This window comes from Talpa occidentalis, unplaced genomic scaffold (genome assembly GCF_014898055.3).
Source record: "Talpa occidentalis isolate TD23 unplaced genomic scaffold, MPIMG_talOcc4v2.1 talOcc4.14, whole genome shotgun sequence".
Taxonomy (NCBI): domain Eukaryota; kingdom Metazoa; phylum Chordata; class Mammalia; order Eulipotyphla; family Talpidae; genus Talpa; species Talpa occidentalis.
The window spans coordinates 3,396,051-3,412,870 of NW_023601433.1; the positions used below are offsets into that span (position 1 = coordinate 3,396,051).

Genomic DNA, 16,820 nt, shown 5'->3' on the forward strand with positions numbered 1-16,820 from the left:
AGGAGGCAGGATTGCGCTGTGCTGTGAAGTAAATCTGAGCGCTCAGGTCACCTGCTTGTGAGGGGGGTCACCATGCCTCATTGTGGACTTTGCATGTCCACGATGAGGCGTGGTGACCCCCCTCACAAGGGATTTGAGGTGGCTCCGGCTCAAGCCCACACTAAACCCACAGGAGAAGCCCCGCCGCTCCTGACCACTATGGCTTTGCAGCAGGACCCGGTGACTCTGACTCCCAGGTGTGAGGCTCCCGCCCCCTTGTTCCATGGGGAGTCACGTGGGGGCTAATGCCTTCAGCCTGGTGCTCACATCCAGTGGACGGGGAACGTCACTGAGTTATGCAAGAACTTGGATTGGGCGCTTGGAGGATGGTTCTGTGGTGGTCTGTCACGGCTAGAATGTTTGAATGCTCTCCTGCAGGAGAGGAGAAAACACCAGAAGAACTGGGCAAAAAGGGTTGCTGTGTCTCTTGGCGGGTTGAGCAGAGGAGCCCTTCTGTCCAAGAAGCTGTGTATGCTCGATCACCTTGGTGACCTGCTGGGAGGGCTGGCGGGCCTCCTGGTCTTCAGTCCCCAGAATCAGGAGCTCCAGCGAGATGAGTCTCACACATGCACACACACACACACACACACACACGGGGAGGTGGTGCAGGCTAGCTCTGTGCCATCTCTGTACCATCACAGCCAACAGGTAACCCAGTGGGGTAGCAGCTCCGGGGCCTCATTTATCTTAGCGCAGGGAGAGTCAGCGGGAGGCCCTGAGAATGAAGTGGAGAGATGAGGCTGCCCGTGAAGCTGAAGTCTCCCTGCTGGCTCCCGACGATGGAGACGTGCCTTGGGGTGGGCTCAGATGTGCTCATGTTGGAGACCCTGCAGCCCCACCTCACCCACCCCTACCCCACCCACATGCCGGGGAATCTCCAGAAACCTCCCAGTGCTGGCCACCTCACACTTTTTTGGGAGCTAGAAAGAAATGGCCCTCCCTGCAGAGGTGTGGCCTGGGGGAGCCCCGGGCAGGGCTGGGGACATGGGCGTTGCTTGCACCCCTCCATGTGTGTTTGCATGATGCCGTGGCGTCCCGGCTCATGGTATGCCCAGCCTGCCAGTGGGCTGGGGGATGAGGACGATTCTGGGGTGCCATCCTCTTCCAGTGTGAAAGTTTGATCCCACACTTACAACTTAGGGAGGATCCCGGAGTCTCCCCCCTGCAAGACTCACGTGCCTGCTGGGCCTGTGACAGCTTCCAGGCTCCTTCCGGCAGAGCAGCTGAGTGCCACAAGCTGATGGGGAGTTTACAGATTCAGACTCGGCTGGAACGCAGGACTGACTTGAGAATATTGTCTAGTGCAGAGGAACCTTAGGGGACATACGCACATCAGGGTGGGTTCTAAATTGATCGGGCATCTACTTTTCTCAGTTCTGACGCCTAGATTGGAGCCCCTTATCTGCCTTGCGCCCCCCACCCCGCCGCCATCATCCATTTGGTCACCCAGAGTTTAGGAGATGGTGGGGACATGAAGGGCTTGCTCAGGAATTTGGAGAAAGTGCTGTTGCTGTCCCCTAAACAATGTGAAATGGGTAAGAGACAGGCCACGCACCAGCCTGTGCTCACTGTGGATAGACTTTCTCTGAGACTCCTTCCCAGAAGCATCAGTCCCTGCAGGTGGTTAGAGAAGCGTGTTTGCTGGTTGATACTTAATCGAGCTGTGATGGACTTGAGCGAGGGCCGAGCCAGGCCTGGCAATACAGAACCCACGAGCACGGCTGGGTGCCGCGTCGCTCTTGCTGGACGGGGTGTGGCAGCACCAGGCGCAGTCAAACGCCTGCCTTGGTTCTTAAGAAAACCAGTAGCATCAGCTGAAAACTTAGAAACAAAAATGCTGGAGATCCACCCCCAGGGCCTCGAATCAGAAACTCTGGGGTGAGGACCAAAGACTTTGGTTTCTTTAAAAAACTTCTAAAGATTTTCAAGTTTTCATTTTGCAACTGAGATTTACTAAAATAGAGGTTTTTACTCTCTTTGGTCCCTTGTGCCTCCCCCCCAAGGTGAGAGATTTTGATGCTCTCAATTTACTGAAATTGAGCTTTCCTAAAAGATTTTTAACTTTTCATTTGAAATTTTGGCTTATTAAAAAAAGTGACAAAGTGGTACCAACATACCCCGTTCCCTTCACCCAGCCTCCTCGAATGCTAACATCTACAAAACCACAGTGATCGAAGTTGTTGGCTATTGTTGCATCAAAATTGTTGGATGTTTGATCATGACCAAAGCCAGCATATTGAAGGGGAAATTGGGGGTATCCCCCCACGCCTTCTTTAGTTCCTTTGGCTGGTTCAATAATCAGTTGATGCAAGAAAGAGGAGCAAGAGAAATGACAAACTTAATTTCATGCATGGGGACCCGGGGAATGGGAGCCTGTGATGGGATCATCTAGCTTTTAGAAAGAGGGTCATAAATTTGGGAGGAAAGTACAAAAAATGAAACTATTTATATATAATTCAGAAAGAGCTTCGCAATGCGTATTTACATGGGAACAGACCTTGGAAACCCTAGTCTGGGAGGATGAGGCCTCTCCCTCCTCCTGCTGTAAAGCGGGAACATTTAATCTCTGCTTTTAGGGAGACCTCATTGGGCAAAGCATCATTCTCGGAGCTGCAGTTTTTCAGTTGCCTTCAATTCAAAATAATCAGCGGCTCTGGCCTGTGGGGCTGTCTGTTCTCGGTTCCGGTAGCATCAATGTGGGTTTAAGGCCATTACGGGACCCACAGACTTCTGGCGAGTCTTGTCGGTTTCTCTGCCATCTTTTCTGTGTCTAGGATTCACAGACCCAGAATTTCCCGGCCTTTAGTTGCACCGTCTCTTTATTCTCTTTAACTCTGGAGCGGCCCCTCCTGCCTGCTTGTCTTCTCCCACCCTGGTGTTTCGAGGAATACTCTCCAGTCAGCTCCTCGGCTGTCCCGAGCGGGGTTTGCAGGATGTTTTCTCAAGATTAAATGCCAGTCACGCATTGTTCTTGGCAAGAGGCCCAGGGAAGAGGCTCAGGTGCCCTCAGTGCACCATCGTGGGCACCTGGCACCTGTACGTTTTGTCCTCTGGCTGCTGGTGACATCCACCTCGTCCCTACTCATGATTGTGTCTGCCACGTTTCTCCACCCACAGTCACTGCTTTCCCTGGGCAGCTGATGAGTCGAGTATTTTGAGACGAATCAGTGTCTGTTTCCCATCACTCCCCCACATAGTAACTCAGGCATTCACTGATAGTTCTGGCCCCAAACAGCTATTACCTGTGCCTGTCAAACGGGGGTTCCCCGTCCCCCCCAGTCCCCGTGCTCTGCTAACTGGGGTGCTGCTGTGAGCATGAGTTCCCTCTTTGTCCCCTTTCATTTACTCGCTTACTTGTTTCTGTTGCTGCTGGCTTCTGGATGTCTGTGTTGCCCTGTGGCTTCCCGCCTGCCCACGTGTTAGTTCACATGTTAATCCGGGGTCGTCCTAAGAAAGCACAGATGGGGCGACTGAAAAACAAGAGATTTATCTTCTTGCAATTCTGGGGTGAGTGCTCTGCTGTCCAGGCATGGCCAGGGCTGGATCCCGACGCCTCTCTGCTGGCTGGGGGTAGCTGTCCAGGCCCGGCGCTCACACGCCTGCATGCGCCTGTGTCTCTGTGCTCGCTCACCAGTCACACTGGCTCGGGAGTCCCTGACACCTCGTTTTAATTTACCTCCTTGAATATCCATCTCCAAAGAGAGTGTTGTGTTCTGAGGTGCTGGAGGTTAGGGCCTCCATATGCAAATCCATGAGCTGTCACTTAGTCCAAGGCAGTCAGCAGCCGTCACTCTTGGCTTGGCCTCCGGACCCCATCCACTCTTGGCTGGCTCTGTGTCCTTCCTCCATGTCCCATGTTGATGGTTGAGTGCTGTTTTCTCTCCAGCACTGCAGCATGACCCAGCCCTGAACGCACACTCTTCCCAAGTGTGTGCCTTGAGGCCTGGGGAGAGGTGGCAGCCACCCCGTGGGTGCTTCTGTGGTGCACTACAGTCTAGGATCTGTGCCAGTGACGAACAGCCCGGGCAGGTCTGAGTGCAGCGCTGCCCCACCTGAGAATGAGTGTTGGCTCCTTAGTCTCTGCAGTGCTGATTCCTTACCTGCTGGCTGGGGTAAGGCTGCCCACCTCCTGGGGTGCTCATAGGATGCAGAGATCTATTGCAAATAGCATTTGAGCCTGGCCCCCGAATCATCACCAATGTCCAGTAGTTTTTAGCTTTCATTATTAGGCGAGTCGTTTCTCAAGGCCAAAGGTCAACGCATCTTCATCTGGGGGCAGGCAGATTTTAGGTCATTCCCAAGAACATCTCCTTGCCCTGCTTTTATAAACTCCACACAGCCCTGGAGGAATTTTTTGTTTAGGTTATAGCTGGTGTTTTCAAGAGAGGCCCAGAGAATGCCCCCTGCGGTGTTTCTTCCTGGCCCGGATGTGCCACCACCACCCCAGCTGCCTGGTGCCTGAGACGGGCAGGGGGCGGTGGTGAAATGAGGAGCCTAGATAGTTGGGTTTCATTCCTGATTCTAGAAACTGGGCGCTTGATCTCTTAGTTCTTCTCCATTTGGAAACCCCCCTCCTGAGGAGGACGCATGGATGGGGAGCAGAGAGGCAGCAGGGATCTTAGTTTCCAGTTGCTGGGGGATGCGGGGGATGCAGTGAGCGACGAGGTCCTAGCTGTGCGGGGGACCCCCTCATGTCTGTCTCTTCTGGTCTCTATGGAGGTTGCTAATCATCTCTTTGTCTTTTTTGCAGAGAGCACGGAGAACTTCGTCTCTTGTAAGTCTGCTTTACTTTCGCTTGGGAACAGATTTAGTCCCATACTTTTGGTGACTGCTAAATCCAAATCACCCCTTCCCCATTTCACTGCCGTCCCCAGACCCAGGGCAGCTGAGCATCTGTGTAAACCATGAAAGGGAATTGGGGGTGAACTACTTCTCAGGCAGTTCCAAGCCCACCCTCCTGGGCAGCTGCCCTGTGCCTCAGTTTCCCCCGGGGAGTTTCCCAGTGTCTGACAGTGTGTGGGTCTCGACGCCCAGGTGGAGCGTGGTGGTGTCAGGAGGCCGCCCGGTAGAACTTGGGATCATGTCAGTTACATTTCGGAGAGATGTGGGGAGACCTGTTAGCATGTCTCCCCTGTTTGGAGAGTCTGGAGGGCTCAGGACCTCCTGGAGTGGGCTGCAGTGTGCAGGGTCTCTGCCGGTAGGTGCCTCCAATGAGGTTACTGAGGCCTGTGTGTAGGCGGTTTGGGCTTGGACTAGACAATCCCAAAGGGGTTCTGTGTCTGTTCATGGCTCTGGGGAGCACTAGATTCCTTTCCCTTCTCCCCGCGGGAGGCGGCCGCCCCGCTGCTCCCGCCTGGTTGGGGTGCACACCCACCTGGGTCGGGCACCCCTTACTCTTAGACCTGCATGCGGTGTCACCTGTGATTCCTTTATTGGCACTTGTCCTAAAGGACTTGGCATTTCACAGACTGTCCCTCCAGAGACTTCCTTCTGTATTTGGGGTGTCTCTTGCCGTGGGGTGACTGTAGGTAGGGGACACTCTGGGCTCCCACTGCGTCAGCTGGGAAAGGCAATGGATGTGCTGTTTCTCGTGAACTGCTCTGCCCCAGGGACCATCTCTGGATGTCCCTGAGGGTGTGGGGGGGAAGGAGCCAGAGACGGGACAGGGTGGCTGTGGCATGAGTAGTGAAGTGTTCCTGCAGCTGCCATCGCCGACTCCACTGTCCTGACCCTGACCGGGGCCCCAAACCACATATTTCTATATTTCTCTGTTTTCTTTCAAAACCTCCTGGCCCGTGTTGCCCAGGGTGCTTGATTCACTCTCACATGGGGGCGGCAGGCAGGGGATGTCGGGGGACAGAGTGAAGACCCGCATTCCTGATGGAGCCTCCCCGGGGTTCTCAGTGCCAGCCTGGTGGCTAGACAGGGCCGTCCTGGGGGCCTCTGCAAAGCCGGGTGCTCGGGTGGGAGGCATCTGCTTCCAGATGAGATTTTCCAATGGGGCTGGGAAACTGGCGGGATGTGGGGGGCCTCCCTGGGCCACACAGCTAACCGCCTTTGCTTCTGCTTGGCTTCCAGTTTACGAAGTGAGCCCCACACCCATCACTGTGACCCTCAAACCGGAGGAAGATACTTTTGGGGTGAGTCACGTTTTGACCAGGAGGAAAGTGTTTCCCACCTAGTTGTTCCTACATTTCGGTTGAGTTGCAGCCTCCCCGGATGTCACCGTGCTGTCCCCCCCACCCCCCGGCAGGGAGCAGTCCTGGGCGCACCCTTGCGGGTGGTTGAAACCTCCCTGTCCCATGAGCTTCTCTTGAAACAGCCTCCCATCAAAGATGCTGTTTCCATCTCCCTGGTCTCTGAGAAGAAGCCTTTTAGGACCTATTCCAAATTTCATGATCAGAGAACCCTTTGGAAACCCCTGCTCCAGCAGGAACCCTGATTTGGGGGTGTTGCCAAGAGCCGGGCTCTTTGCTAGTCAGTTGCCTAGAGCAGGACCCTGGGTGGGCCCCCCATACCATCCTGCATCCCACAGTCTGGATTTCTCTGGGGAGGAGAGGAAAAGGGACTATTCAGAGTCCAGATGACCTTGAATCTCCTGGATAAGAGTATCGTGTAAAGACGTTCTAGGTGAAGACGCTGAATTGCTCGCAAATTCTCGCAGCCGCAGAGAGACAGCACTTGCCCGTGCGTGTCTCAGTGTGGTCCTGGTGAGAAAGCCTTGGGACTTTCTCTAATCAAGTAGGGAAACTGTTTTTTAAGGGACTTAGAGTCTCATAAATGTTTTCTTCTAAAGACTCTGTTCAGTGGCCCGGCTCCTGGCTCTGGGAGGGCGCACGGCTCTGGGGTGTGAGTGCCCCTCCCCTGCCCCGCCCCGGTCGCACTGGCCAGGTGGCCAGACTGGGGTCTTCGGCCACTGTCTTCATCTCTGGTGTTGGCTCCTGACAGGTGTCCATCGCTGTTGGACTTGCTGCTTTTGCCTGCGTCCTGCTGGTGGTTCTCTTTATCATGATCAACAAGTATGGCCGACGGTCCAAATTCGGAATGAAGGGTAAGGTGGGGTCTTCACTTGCAAGGGTCTCATGGGGGTGAGAGGATGTGGTGCCTTCTGATCAGAGATGCTATTTCCATCTCCCTGGTCTCTGAGAGCCTCTGGTGGAGGCTCCTGCCTATGATGTTATTATCTGTGCTGGGGGGTTGAAGGCATTGGTGGGAACCAAGCTGCAGACCACCTGGCTTGGCCATGACTGTGGCAAACGTGGCTTAGCTGGGCTGGTGCAGTGAGGAGCCTCTGGGAAGGGAGTTGATTGGCGGCCAAATGGAGAGGACTTAGGTTTCTTTTCACAATGGGTGGGTAAAGGGACTCTTTGAGTAACTTGGTTCTCCTCTTGTCTTCTATCCTTGGAGTTATGATGAGAAGCCATTAGCATGGCTGGTGGAAGCTGGTGGACTCTGGCATTGAAAAGTTGCCCATGAAATGGTTTCTCAGCACGTAGCTCTACATGGAGTTCCAGAATGGATGCCAAGAGCAACAGGGTTGCTAAATCTGCTGGCCAGCTTCCATCACACAGAGCACTCAACCTCACTGTGGGTGTGGGATGTGGCTCTCCACCAAGGCTTGGGTAGGGAGACTGGTACAAAAGGGGTTAACATGGTGAATTAACTCCATCTGCCTGGTTCCTGGGATGGATCTGGCTGAAGAGCTCCAGGAGAGACTGGGGGCCAGGTCTCAACCAGAACTGTGAATTGCAAGGTATGCTTCTGGCTGGGGCTTCTGGCTCTGGCTGATTGCGTGTGGGGTGGGTAGGAAGGGTGGTGGAAGCTTAAACCAGCCATCAGTGGCTGAGCTAGGATTCAGGCTGGGGGTTTCTGGTGGGGTCCAGAAAGACGCCTTTCTCTAGCTCCTTCCTATAAGCTGGTATCTGTGCTAGAGGTTCTGACCTTGGGGCTCACGGATGGAAGGAGAGTGGATGGATGTGTTCTACAGGGACACCAGTCTCCTGAGCTTGCGTGCAAATATATGGATGTTTGTACATGGTGGACAGATGGAGTCGGAATGGAGGTAGCCCATGGCTTCTCATTATATGTGTATATATATATATATATATTTTTAAGATTTATTTATTTATACAAGAACCAGGGTATAGGCCAGATTCACAGGAGGGTGAGAGGATTCATCAGAGACAGAGCAGGGAACAGAACAGGCAGACTGACGAAATACACTGCTGAGGGGGCAGTGGGCACGACAGGAGAGGTCTGCTACGCCATGTGGAAATCTCCCTGGGTGGCTGGGAATTGAACCCGTGCTGCACAGGCTGTGGACAGCTTCACAGCGCTGCATTCAACTGCCTGTGCCACCAAGGGAAGCCCTGGCTTCTCATTATATTCCCAAAGATCCCATGGCTCCCCTACAAGTCTGGAAGGCAGACAAATCTTGAGAGACACCCAACGGGGCAGAGCACATGGTGCCATCACCTCTGTTCTTGATTAAGCTGAACGCATCCCAGCCAGGCCAGCCAGGTTTTCCTTAGTCATGTGACACGTGTTGACCCAGAGATACAGGCAAATTATGGGAGCAGATAGAAGTTTGGCTCAAAGCCAGAGGCTCAAACAAGATCAGACCGTTGGGCGCCTGGATGGGGTCATTTTGTCGCTGACACCCCCGCGTGCCGAAGGGGGCTTGGGTTTAGAGATGAAGCTGGTGAGCGAGTCGGTGCCTCAAAGCTGAGCATCGCTTCTGGGCTTCTGGCTTGAGGACCCACCGTCTCCCATGTGCTGTTCCCACTGAGGGTGGGTCCTTCCTAGCTCTTCCTCTATGCACCTGAGAAAACATCAGGACCTTGCCTGAGGGGGAGAATGGGGTGTTATTGCATCTTCCCCATCCCCCCAGGAGGCGTGCCACCAGTTGAGACCTTGGGACATGCTTGGCAGCTCTGGGAGAGCAGATTTTTCCTATTACTTGTCATCCGGTTTCTGGAACAGCCTGTCCACATGTCGGATGGATTAGGCAGCACCCAGGGCGGTGCCTGTGCCTCAGCTGTCCTCAGAGCCTCTCCCAGCCCCTGCTCCCTTCTTCCGGCTGAGCTGCCTCCCTGGGCCCTGGCTGGACCCTGGGGGGGGGCATGTCCATGCAGATGGAAGGGAAGTGACCCCTGTTCTAGAGCCAGGCAACAGAGGAAGTTAGGTTGTGTCTGAGTCACGAGGGATAGTACAGAGGGCACTGTGGGCTGGAGTCGAGGCTCCCTCCCTGGTTGTGGCGGAGCTCCAGCGTGCTGGGGCTCATCTCAAGACCAATATGCCACGGCCAGGCTGTGTACACATTTCATTGTCTGTGGCCAGTAGGAGGAGGTGAAGGGGTGGGTCCCAGAAGTCCCTGCCCTGACCCAGTGAACCTCCCTTGTGCATGCAGCCGGTCCAAGCCGGATGTTCCAACTGCCCAGAACCCACTGCTCTCCGCCCAGCACCTAGTCTTGCAGGCTTGCCGCCTCCCCTGCGTGCCTGCGGGAGCCCAGTCCTGTGTGATTGGCACCCCAAGAGGCTCCCCTGTGGCAGATCCCTTCTTTTCTGCCTATAGAATCTCCCCCAGTCTCCCCTCAGTGTCCACAAGGGCTTCCCTCTGCTTTTCCGCCCATCCTGGTGTCTCCACATGCCTCAACTCACACGCCCTTGTCTGAGCCAGGGGCGACTTGTCAGAAACTCAGGGCACTCAGCCCAGCGGCCTGAAACATCACTTGGTGTTTGACGAGCACTTGTTGAACTTGGAAATGAATGACTTAATTTTTACTCATAAAGAAAGCGAAGCTTGGAGATCAGGGCTGGGCTAGTTGGGGCTAATTTGGAAATCTGAGGTGCTGGGCACTGGGGAGTGGGGTGATGGGGGAAACTCATGAATCAGTCCCCACCCGAGGGCTGGCACACAGTGCAGGTAAGGAGACCTTTTTAAGACGAACTCTAAGTCCTTGTGAGAGCTTTGAAGATACAGAAAAATACAAGATGAATGCAACAAGCACCTGTGCTCCCGCCATGCAGAAGCAGTGACGGATTCTGTTTTATATTTGCACGGAATATTGGTCCCTGTCACTGATAGAACCAAGTCTGCTGTCACGGCACCCCTGTCCTGTCCCTGCCCGTCGGTCCGAGCGCCTGGTGTGTATGCGCGTCAGCTCGCTCGCTTTGTCTCTCCCGGACCTCCAGTCCCTCCCTCTACTGTTGCTACACCATGGCTGGTTCCCAGTCAGACTCGTACCCTGGGGGACCAAGTGGGCAGCTGCCTCCTTCCCAGGACAGTGCCCATGGCCATGGTAGATAACTTTCACACTGATGTGTGCACGTGTGCATATTTGCATATGTATGCGCATACGCGTGCATGTGTGTGTTGGCGTTTGTACGTTCTGTTTGTTGTAGGTCACACATTGCATCGGCAGACCTCTAGAAAGTGCCTCCCCCCCATCTATAGGTCTTATGGATATGTTTTATCTGGACAAAGACAGTTTAGACGGCAATGATTAAGGGCCGCGCCCCCACAGTGTATGACAGAAGTTCCTGCCCGGGATGTGTGCACATCTGTGTACACAGTGGGCTGTGCTCCCAAGGGCCTCCTTCAGTGGGTTTATATACATGCTGTTCTCATACTCATCCTGCGTCTCGCCATGTGCCCAGTCACGTATTGGCGACGGTTCCGCGGGGGCCGTGCAGGCACTGCTCTGCACCTTTATTGTGGGAGATGTGTATATCACCGTACGGTCCCACACCTCTCTCTCCTCTTAGCTGCCATCTTTTTGGTCAAAATGTTGGCCTGGACAGGGGTCATTTAGGAGGTGAATTCATCCTCCTTGAACCCTCTTGAACATGTGTAAAGTGAGGGTCCCCTGGGGCTTCCAGTGAAGCCCTGGGCTGTGGGGTGGTGGGGGTATGGCATGGGCACTGCCCAGGGCAGGCTACCCCATGTCAGGTGCTAAGTCTTTGATTGCTGGACCAAGGGGTGGCTGGGAGGCGGGTGCGGGGCGTGTAGGGCAGGGAGGTACAGGTAATCTTCCAGTATTTCCATGTCTTCTTATATTGAGCCAGTGTATCCTGGGCCTGGAGGTGGCATGGTTCAGAATTTCTACCAAGCTCATCCTTGCAAAACACAAATTTTTTTTGTTTTTGTTTTTATTTTTATATTAAACTGTTTGTGACATCATGTGGGTTTCAGGCGTACAGCTTATACCTCAATATCTGTCACCACCAGGGTTCTAGTTTCCGTCGTCAACATACAGCACAGCCCTTTAATGCGGTTTACCCACCTCCTTCCCCATCCCTCCTGCTAACCACTATTTTGTTGTTATAGTCTAAAAAGCTTGTTTTTGTTTTGTTTCTTTGTCTACCGCGTAAGTGGTATCGCATAGTGTCTGTCTTTCTCGTCTGGTTTTTCTCACTTCACATAATGCCCTCAGGTCCATCTATGGTGTTGCAAATGGCAGGACCCATCTTTTTGTTGCTGAGTAGTATTCCACTGTGCACACAGTCACGCACCATCAGTGTTTCAGTCAATGGCACATGCACAATGCAGTGCAACAGGCTCCACCCTCCAGCCCGGGTGTGTAGCAGGTTCTGCCACAGGGTTTGTGTAATCACACGCTATTGCCATTCACACAACAGGACCCTAAGGATGCATTTCCCAGAGTGTCTCGCTGTCATCAAGCAGTGCACACCACATCTTTATCTTCTCAACTGTCTGTGAATTAGACCCCCCAAGACCAATACCTGGTCGGCATCCAGCACTGGTATTTACAGGTGAAGACAGTGGGGCCCAGGAAAGGTGAGGGATTGTTCTGGTTTCAGTCTATGAGGCCAGGTTTGGTCTAGAACTCCCTATTGCTCCTGCCCACCCACCTTTTATGGCTGCACAAGCCACCTGCATCCTCAGTCTCCACCGGGAACCTCACGGCACACCTGCCACCTGTGTTCCCCGAGGTCATCAGGACAGTGACCAGTTTTGGTGCCAGTGTCTGTAAATAATAAGCCGAGCCCTCCAGTTTGCCTGCAAGGTGGCTGCTGTTGCTTTTTAGTGGAGAAAGATGCAAATACATGGATTTTTTGTACCTGAGCAGAGTAGGGGTTCTCTGGCCTCCTTCCATGTGCTAACTTGTCTGTGTGTTTAAACACGTGTAGGTCAGAGTTGCTGTGGGAGTTTAACTTCTCACTTGTTGGCTTCCTCTTTCAGCCTCGGAGGAGAGGGAATAGGGCTCAGTAGAGCCGACTCCGGCCTAGGCTGCTTGGGCTAATGTGCCTGTTGCACATTTGAGGAAACGGAAGCCCAAGGGCCCTCCTGCAGGAAGGTGACACCGCAGGTCTCGGGAGCAGAGCGGGACTGTGACTGCGCCAGCCTAATTCTTCCAGTACTTTCCCTGATTGTCTCTGATGCTCTCCTGTCTGATCAGGGCTTTCAACAATGCCCCCTATGCAATAGCTTTGCTTGATCTGGCCCAGAAGAAAGGCGGGTGTGGGCCACCTTTGCTGCCTGACACGCTGCAGGGAGAGGGGTGCAGGCAGTGGTGCTGAGGTTGGCAAGCTGGCGAGGAGTGAGCGGCTGTGTGGGTGCCGGTCACCCCTTACATGTTGCGTCGGCTGCCGCCGGCCCTTGGTCCTCGTGGTTGGTGTGTGCGGGGCCGCCAGACTGTTCCACCGCGAATTAGCCTCTGTTAATAAGCACTTGAAGTAAAGTGGTTGCCTGTTTGATTATGATTGGGGGTTATTAACATTTTTTCCATAAACAGATGGGAACTGTCCCCTGAGTGTTTGCAGCATCCTGCCCCTGTCTTGATTTGGAGGAACCGGCTCCTGCCAGAGGATCTCAGGGGCCGCTGCCTCGCGAGCATCCTCATTATTCCTCTGCTTGGCCACCTGGCTAAGGTGAATGATGGGATTTGGGGAGCAGTCCTTGCGCCCCGTCCTGACCTCAGGGCACAGCACTGAGAAGCTTCCTCCAGCTAGAGGGCGGGATTGCTGGGAGGGAACTCGGACTCCTAAGGTGTTTCTTTCTCTGCCGGGGCGGGGCCGTGCGCCTGCGCCGGGATGGTAGAGACAGCGGCATGCTGAGGCCTGAGTCACTGCCGTTGTCACCCATAAAGACTTTTCCGTGACAAGTAGCTGTATCTGGCCTTTATTTAGCCAGGGACCAGAGATCCAGTGGGGTGAAGAACCGGGGTTTCCCGACTTCCCAAAATACCTGTTCTTGCCTGTCTTTCTCGACTGCTTTCTCTGTTCCTCCTCTGAACTCAGGGGTGCGAGGAGGAGGGTGTGGTGGCCATTGCAGGGAGCCTGTGCAGAAGAGGACTCTTCAGACCTAACTTCAAGGGGCGCTGCTGGATTCATTTCTCCTGTTGTTCTCCGACAGGCCTTGTGTTCTCACAAACGTTCCCACGCCCCGTCCCCTTTTCAGACACGTTGCCAGATCCTCAGCCCCCAGGAACACTGCGCCTGTGTCCAAGTCTAAGTGGAGTAGGTTAGACCTGGCGCGATGTTAAGTGGAGCCCCTCCCTCCCATCCCTCACTCTCGGCTGAGGGGACCCCGCCGCTCTCCAGCCCGCTCTGCCGTGTGAGGTCCGTCCCTGGCAGCCGAGGAAGACACCGTGGGCTCTCCACGTGACGGTTGTGCCTCCTGCGCAGCGGGGCTGGGGAGGTCGATCTGCCTGTTTCTTTGGCAGAGCGGTCGCCTCTGTGGTTCATCTGCTGTGGCTGCAGGGCAGCGTTCTCGCTAATCTGTGTTGTCAGAACTGGCTCCTGCAGGGTTAATAGTCCTTTGATACCTCCCTTTAGAGGTTCTCAGCCGGGGACCCCGCTGCGCACCTGACAGATGACAGCCAGGCCCCGCAGCCCTTGGCTCCTGGGAGCCTCATGCTGAGAGCAACATATCAGAATTCCGGGCAGCAAAAGGGATTTTTAAAACTGACAAAACGATCAAGTCCATAGTAATTTTCCCTCGTTGGACTTTACAGACTTTGGTATTTTATTATTCATCAAATGCTCTGGGACTCACTTCCTGCTGCTGTGTGCCCTGGGTGTGGGGGTGAAAGCACATGGGGCGGGAGCTGCCAACTTGACCTTCACGGAGTGCTTTTGTCCACGAGGGTTTTTGCCCCTGCAGAGTTGAGCTGCAGAAACAGCCCCAAGAAAACTCCCTCTCCCGCCCTGGCCCCTCTCCCTGCCCCCTCCCAGGGGGTCCTGGGGCTCTTCCCTGTGCAGAGGAGGCGTGCCAGGGCTATGGCTAAGCAAGCCCTCCACTGCCAGGTGCTGGCCCCGCCCCGTGTGGACGCGGCCTTTTGCCCAGTGCTCCACACACGGCTTAGGAGGTCCTCAGCGCAGCCCTTGGACCCACAGGCACTTAAGCCGAGGGATTGGAATGACTTTTGATGTGGAAACACGTTCTTTGTGTGAGGAGAAAACCATGCACTGAAAACAATAACAAACCAGCCAACCACAGCAGATCCAGGCCCTGCTCCTCCTCACTCCACTGCCCTCCGAGATGCGCATTCATCCCGGGTAGGCGAGCTGCAGGAGGTGATGGGGAGGAGGGGGCACCCTGTGCAGCTCAGAGGCCAGCTACCTGCTCCTGAGCTTCCAGAGGGAGGGGGGAGCCCCAGAGGGAAGGAGGAGGAGCCTCTGGGGGGAAGGGGAGCCCCTGGAGGAAGGAGGAGGAGCCCTTTCCTCCCACCAAGAGCACCTGTAGGCCTGAGTTGATCCCAGCGCAGTGTGAGGTCAGCAGAGTTTCGGTGCCGCTGGACAGATGTTCTCTCCTCCATGCTTCTGTGACCTGTTGGTTCTTCCTCCTGCAGCTGATCTGGGAGGTTATGTTGACCTTGGGCCAGTGAAGGGGTGCTAAGGGGTACTCCATTGCTGCCCCCTCCGGAAAAGCAGGCAGAGCTTGGGCACTCCTATTGCTTATCTGTGGAAATGGCCCGAAAGCACCAACCCGGCCTGGGCTTGCTTTTCAGGGGAACGCTCCTGCCTGAGTGGGCGGTGTGTGGGGCTCTTGGCCTCTGCGGTGGGAAGTTTGATCAGAAGTCAGGGGCCGTTCAGAGAACGGGGAGCTGGGCACTCACGATGGCTGCTGCTGAACGTGTGCATGGGGCTCCTTCCGCAAGGTGGTTTGTGGATTTATCAAAAGATTCGAGTCATGGAAAGCCTGTGCTCCAGGCACGCCCTTCTGAGAACTCAGCTGCAGGCAGTAAAAACAGAGGCCCCTGGAAGTCCGAGTCTTGAGTGTCCCTCACGGTGATGTCCTACTTGATAAATTCAGAGTCGCTTAAATATTCTAACAATCAACGGCTAGCTAAGCACGTTACGGTTCATAGAGACGATGTAATTCAAGGCAGACATTCAAAAGGGCAATTTTTAAAAGTAATTCGTAGGCTTTCCGAAAGGATCCACTTGCCAATGGTAAGAAAGCCCAGTAGTATAAAAGGTAATGTAGTGAAAATTAAGACCTGATCTCTGCCTAATTTCCTACTCTGGGGTGACGGCTATTTCGAGGTTCTTGCTGGGGGAGCCAGAGCTGCGAGCTCAGTCATTCCCCCTGCGTTTAGACGAGCACCGTCTTGCTGCCAGTCTCTCCTTGAGCATGTTCCCTTATTGGTTCCCAGAGGTCCGGGCCCGTCTTCCAGCTGCGTTGGAACAGAATCGACAGTCAGCACCGTGTGAGTTTAGGGTGTCCCACCTGATGGTTTGAAGCATGTTCCCTGGTTACGTTTTTTTACAGTTGCATCTCAAGACTGATGTTTCAGAGCATTTATTGACCCGGGAAAATGTTAGCTATTTCTGAGCAAGGAGAGACAAATGCTTCCCATTTGTTTTGTTGTTAAAATCAAAAGAAAGTATTTTCACACACACCCCTAGGAAGGGTCCCGTGGCTGTGCAGACCTGCCTGTGGTCAGAACACAGGCAGTAGTTATTGTCAGGTAGTGGGATTCCAGAGGCTTTTTATTTTCTCTGTTGTGAGCTTTGTTTTCTGGCTCTTCCAAGTTTTCTCCGTTGAACCTTTAAACAGAACAACGGGGTGGGGGGAGCTGTGGGGGTTGGCAGACTGCACCCCCCCAGCAGATATGGTCAGCTTGTCCCCACCCAGGCTCCGTCTTCCCCTTCACAGGGACAGCTGGGCACTGGGGTCCCTTGGGATTGCCAGGGCACACGGCCTCCCTGAGTCTCCTGTCTCACGTCAACAGTGGCTGCCACCGTGGGGCCTGATTCCAGTGCAGACTCTGGGTCCTCCTCCTGCATAGCACTTGGTGCCCCACTCAGGACTTTCATTCTTGCTACACACCCGAGACTACTGCAGTGCACATGAACGTTTGAGAATCTTTGGTGTCGTCTGGAACATGGTAGATTGTCTCATAAAAAGCTAGGTCACATGTCCAAGTTTGCTGGTGTCAGTTGCAATGACAATTCAGCTGTGGAGCTGGAAAGCAGACTGTTGGAATGTGGACAGGCGTGGCTGTGTTCCAATAAAACTTTATTTACAAAGAAGGGGGGTGAGCCAGATTTGGTCAGTGGGCTGCAGTTTCAGATCCCTGGTGTCGAGTGGCCCAGAACCCTAAAAGTCAACCAGAAGATGGGGCAGCCTGCCAGGCTTGCTTCATATCTGAGCAGTGGGTCATAATCTAAATAGACACTGTGAATGGAGCACTGGACCTACAAACCACCCTGCCCAGTGGCCATGGTCTGGATTATCTGGCCCCGAAATTGAAATGACGACGTGAGTGGTCCAGCATCGCGTGGGCAGTGGGGGTCTGCCCTGGAGAATC

The 16,820-nt window shown here is 54.3% G+C and overlaps 1 protein-coding gene across 3 annotated transcripts in view; it reads left to right on the forward strand.

Moving 5' to 3' along the window:
- Nucleotides 1-16,820, forward strand: part of NTRK3 (neurotrophic receptor tyrosine kinase 3) — a 249,703-nt gene that overhangs the window by 71,438 nt on the left and 161,445 nt on the right. For all 3 annotated transcript variants that reach the window (XM_054694738.1, XM_037510027.2, XM_037510028.2), the window contains exons 9-11: nt 4,790-4,813; nt 6,118-6,179; nt 6,988-7,090. In XM_054694738.1, coding sequence (XP_054550713.1) covers nt 4,790-4,813; nt 6,118-6,179; nt 6,988-7,090 — 189 coding nt within the window. The remainder of the gene's footprint in view (nt 1-4,789; nt 4,814-6,117; nt 6,180-6,987; nt 7,091-16,820) is intronic.